This window comes from Monoraphidium neglectum, assembly GCF_000611645.1.
Source record: "Monoraphidium neglectum strain SAG 48.87 unplaced genomic scaffold scaffold00939, whole genome shotgun sequence".
Classification (NCBI taxonomy): domain Eukaryota; kingdom Viridiplantae; phylum Chlorophyta; class Chlorophyceae; order Sphaeropleales; family Selenastraceae; genus Monoraphidium; species Monoraphidium neglectum.
This window is the reverse complement of record NW_014012689.1, coordinates 4658-9593: the sequence shown is the minus strand read 5'-3', so window position 1 is coordinate 9593 and position 4936 is coordinate 4658. Positions and strand designations below refer to the sequence as shown.

At 63.7% G+C, this 4936-nt stretch overlaps 1 protein-coding gene across 1 annotated transcript; it reads left to right on the top strand.

Annotated features, from left to right (window-relative positions):
- Nucleotides 1-1464: 1464 nt before the first annotated feature.
- On the top strand, nucleotides 1465-3518 carry MNEG_6002 (hypothetical protein; the record flags this gene model as incomplete). Its single annotated transcript, XM_014045522.1, has 6 exons — nucleotides 1465-1678; nucleotides 1950-2087; nucleotides 2316-2441; nucleotides 2808-2924; nucleotides 3203-3286; nucleotides 3514-3518. The coding sequence occupies 6 exons, from the start codon at nucleotides 1465-1467 to the stop codon at nucleotides 3516-3518; spliced, it is 684 nt and encodes a 227-aa protein (XP_013900976.1).
- Nucleotides 3519-4936: the final 1418 nt, after the last annotated feature.

The following is a 4936-nucleotide window of genomic DNA, read 5'->3' as shown; positions in this document are numbered from 1 at the left end:
CCCTTACCATCTGATCCGGATCCAGTACTCAGGCCTGATCGCTGATTGGGAATATATCAAGTCCAGGATGCGACATAAAAGCGTGCCATGCCCGCAGTGCGCGCCCGCAAGGCGTCTCCGCACGCGTGAAGAGCCTGATTGCACATGCATGCCCTCTGCTTATCAATGATGGACGAATCTCGCCAATGCACCTTTGAGGGTTTGCGATATCCATGCTTAGTTTCTGTTTGCCAAATTCATCTTGCATCCGTGCACATGACATGACTTTGTTCCATGTAAATTGCACCCAGGAAGCTGCTCACTGGGGTAGTGCAGACGTCGTTCACCGGACGCTAGTCCCGCTTCATCAAGGCCGCTGTCTGCACATGACGTTCGAGCAGCCGAAGTGATTCCTGGTATATCACTAGCTTCAGCAAGCGGTCAGGCCACATGCAGTTGGTGCGGCCCGGGAAGGTCCCGGGCAGCAGACGCTCGTCATCAGCCGAGCGCCTGGACCCCAGGCTGCATTGCTTCGCTTGCAGCGTCGTCGCCTGCAACACAGTACAGTAGAGCGGCACAGATCTACCCAACAGTAAATAGAAGTGTTTTTGCACCACGCAAGCGGCGACGACCGCTCTACACATATACCCGCCTTCTGACCCGGCAATGGTTCAGGCTCCTACGGTAGTCTTGATTTAGATGAACTCTTGGAGTCTTGTCCTCTCCCATCTTCATTCACCTCTGGATTCTAGCTGTGGGTGACCGAGCAGCAACAGCATTGGACGGCAATCTCGCCTATCGCAGGGCGGGGCGTTGTCGCAGTACCAGCTTCCAAGGACGCGATTGGCACAATCAAGCAATTCGAAAATCAGAGCATAACAACTAGAGGGCAGTGGGGCCCAAAGACGCTTTCGCCTCTCTGCTGCGCACAGCGCTGTGAGCTCAGCTGCGAGCAGCATTCCATAAGCCTGCCTTCGGTCCTTCAGCAGCACCAAGCCCGGGCGAGCCGCATTGAAACCAGGAAGCAGCAGCCATAATAACAGTCAACATACACCGGCAGCACCGGCGTGGTGGCCGGTATGCGGCTGTCCGAATCGGCATGTGCAGCCTGGCCCAGACGGCGCAGCCGCGCGGCAGCTGCGCTGGTCTTGGTTGTGGCCCTCATCGCGCTCCACTGCAGCCCAACAGATGGTGCGCCCGCGCGTATATGCAGGGGAGGCCGTGCGCTGCCCCGCGCCCCACGCCTCAACCTGCAAGCTGCTTGCCACCACACCCCTTGAAGCTCCCGTCCCCACCTAGCCAGGCGATCCCTCACATCAACTCCCATACCCCACGCTCATCCGAGCACCCCCTGAGGCCCCTTCACAGCCTCAACCCCCCGCCCTGCGCCCCCTCTCCGCAGCCCAGGGCCTGCGCACCGATGGCGGCGCCCTCCTCGGCGCCAGCGAGCGCGCCCAGCAGCTGCAGGGATCCTATGCGGCGTCGATGCAGCAGGCCCAGGCGCTGCTGGCGATGTGGAAGCCCGCGCTGCGGGGCGCCTGCAAGGGCGACTCCTCGTCGCTCTGTGGGTCCGCGTCTTTTGGCAGCGAGCAGGCGCGTGACGCGCTGCTGCTGGCGACGTCACCCACGGCCTTCGACGGGCGACTCAGCCGCGGGGCGGCCGGCAAGAGTAGCGTCATCTCTCCGCCCGGCGATCAGGGTGCGGGCGCAGCGCGGCCCCCGCGCAGCCAACCCCGCGCGGCGCGCCTTGGTCGCATCTTGACCTCACGAGAACGAGGGGGCGTTCGTGTGGCGCTGCTGTCGTCAGTGCCAAGAGTCAGCCCAGAAATGGCTCTCTTGCCGAAGGCAGGGGACTTGTCCGAATCCCCAAGGACAGCCCAGCTGCCCCGCCCGCCCGCCTGCCCACCCCGCTCCCCCGACCTCTGCAGCCGCTTCAACCCCGGCACCCGCCCAACCCCCGCGCCCCGCAGGCGACTGCAGCGCGTGCGTGTCCTTTGCGGTCACGGCCGCGGCGGAGGCCGCGATGGGCAGCGCGCTGCTCGACGCGGGTGCGGGCGGCGGGGTGCCGCGGCTGTCACCGCTCGACCTTTTCTTCTGCGGCGGCGACGGTGAGTCTTCAATTTTGGAAGTAGAGCTGTGAGGGGCGGCCCGCGGGCCCATCAAGCCGGTCTGTCGGCCGCTGGGCTGCGGCGGGGAACATGCTGGTTTCAGCACGGGCCCTGAACGACCTGCAAAGAAGGTGCTGCAATGGCGCCGCCGGCCCGAATCGCGGCCCCCTAAATCTCTCCCTTGCCGTTCTCACCCCACCCCCCTCCCCTGGCCCGCGCCCCCTGCAGCCGGGGACGCCAGCTGCCAGAGCGGCTGGACCCTCAGCGGCGCCCTGACTGAGCTGACGAAGCGCAAGCAGCTGCAGTCCGCGGACTGCCTGCCCTTCAGCAACACCCAGTCCGCGCCCCTCCCACGTGCGTGCGGTCTACCCCCCTCACCGTCACCACAGCGGTCCTTGGCTGCAGCATGGGCGCCGCCCGGGCGGCCGGCTCCGTCGCGGGTGACTGCCCGCCTCGCTGCCAGTGCCTGGCCTCGCCTTCGAATGCACTCAGTCAAACCACCGCCGGGGCTCATGGGTCAAGGCCGCGAATTCCCGTCAGCCCCACAACAATGTGCAGCCGAGGGCACTCTCTCCATCTCCAAAGCCCCCGACACACACCCCACACACATACACACACACACACACACACACAGATTCGCCCATATGTGCGTGCATCCATTAAAGCCAGACACACCGTTCATTTGCCGCACCTGATTTGATCTTCCCCCCGCGCCCGCAGGATTGTGCACCCCTCGCTGCAGCTCGCCTGTCAGCCCCAAAGGCTCGTTCTCTTGGACTAAGGTCCGGCCCCTGCGCTCGATCCCCCGGATGCAGCAACACATTCGCGAGTGGGGCGGTGAGGGACGGGCGGCGGGCGGCGGAAGGCGCTTGCGCGGCGGGTCTCCTGGGGCTGGTGAAAGGGGACGTGCCGGCGGCCGTGCTGCGCGCTGCGAGGTCGTTTCGAAGTTGAACCTCACGCCAACTGCTCCTTAAATTGCTCGATTCTGAGCCTGTGTGCTTGTCAAGATGAGTGAAAGGGTAACAGCTGCTTAAGCTGGAAGTTTCGCACTGCCGGTCCTGCGGGCGCCTTGCCTTTGGCACCTTCACCACCACCACCCCACCTTCCGCTCGCAGGCGTCGTCACGCGCATGGACGTCCCAAAGGGCTTCAGGTCATGGTTCCAGGGCGCCAACAAAACAAAGGTCTACGACGAGGGGGGTGAGGGCCGGGCAGATATGAGATCTCTATATCTGTAGATTTGCAGATCCGGAAATCCAAGATCTGGGGCGCCGCTGCATCCACGCAGGGCTCTAGAGCAGCGCCCAGGAATCGCCCTGTTGCTGCGGAGTCCCCCGGCCGGCGGGAGCGGTGGCCGCGGTCGGCTTTGGCAACGGAGGAGCAGTGGTGTTTCCGCCGCACAGTGGTTCTGTTTCCCTGATTTACAGCTTGACCCTGGATTGATATCGTTGATGATTTTATAGTTGACCCCTGGAAGTGTCTGTCGTGCGTTGATCGCGTTGTTGAATCCCAAACGCAGGCGTGTCGGGTGATGCGAGCGACAGCATGGCCCACGCCGTCTTTGCGGTGAGGCCCCCACGCCAGCGCCCCGTTTGCCCTCCACGACCACCGTCATCAGCCGGATGCGCCGCGTCCCACCCGCCGCGCCCCCGCACGCTTGCCGAGGCGCGTGCCGTAGCGCCGGATGGCTCATCCTGGACATGGGATGTTGTGTGGTCGGGTGGCCCGCCTGTCGATCAACCTGCGATTGCACGACGTCTTGACCCCCTCTACTTCGTATAACTACAACTTTTGTTTCAGCCACTCAACGTTCGCATTTCCCACCTGCTGACTGATAATTACAATGCCGTCTCCAGGTGGGGTACAACAATGTGGAGCGCTTCTGGATCATCAAAAACAGGCGAGTACGGGCCGCTGCATCAGGGCTCAACGCAGACAACAAACTCCAGGGTTTAGCGCGGGCGCTAGGAAGCCTGGGGCCCTGCGTCTCGCAGCCTGCGCGCTTGGCGCTCCTGTGTTCTCTCGCTCGCCTGCGGTAGCGCCTCGTCGCCGTGTCTGCTGAGTTTGCCGCGGCCGCCCTGGAGGGCAGTGGGCCGCGTGCCCCGCTGCTGCTGCTGCTGCTGCCGATCGCCATGCAGCGTGGCGGCCCTACCTGGGTAGATTGCTTGTTTTGCAATCCACTCTCCATGATCGCGCCCAACACCCAACACCCACGCAACCCGCCTGGCTTTAACCTGCGACAAAACTTGACAGCTGGGGCACGGGATGGTGAGACGCCGTTGGGACGTGCCCCTATAGTCAAGGGGGAACACGGCAATGCACCAGCCCCTCAAACGCCCTGCCGCAGCGCCGCTGGGCGCCGCACGCTTGTTGTTGCCCGCCGAAGTGCAAACCGGCCGGGCCGGGCGGGTCCGCTCGCCGCCAGCGATCCACACCTGACACCCACCCCCCATTGCCACCCGCTTGCCATGAACCGGCTCCTGCGGTGCTCCTAGGGCTGACAGCGGTTTTGCCAAGGTGAACCGGCTGATTGCATTGCCCAGAGCAAAGTGGGAGCCTTGCCCTCCCCTCCCTTATCCCTGCACGCGTGGAACCAAGACCGAAGAGTGCCTCCCGCGGCACTCAGGCGCACGGCAGCCTGCGGCACTCGCATCGCCCCCCTGACGCGGACTCCAGGCGCCCTTGCCTTGCATGCCAGCCTGCGCCTTGCCTGTCATGTGTCATGCGCCCAAGTCAACCTTGGCCTCTCCGTCACCCTTGGGATCATCAAACGGCTGGGCTGCCACAAAATGGGTGATATGGCTTGCTTGTATTATTACACTTGAGTCACAATCATACAAGCGCGTCCCC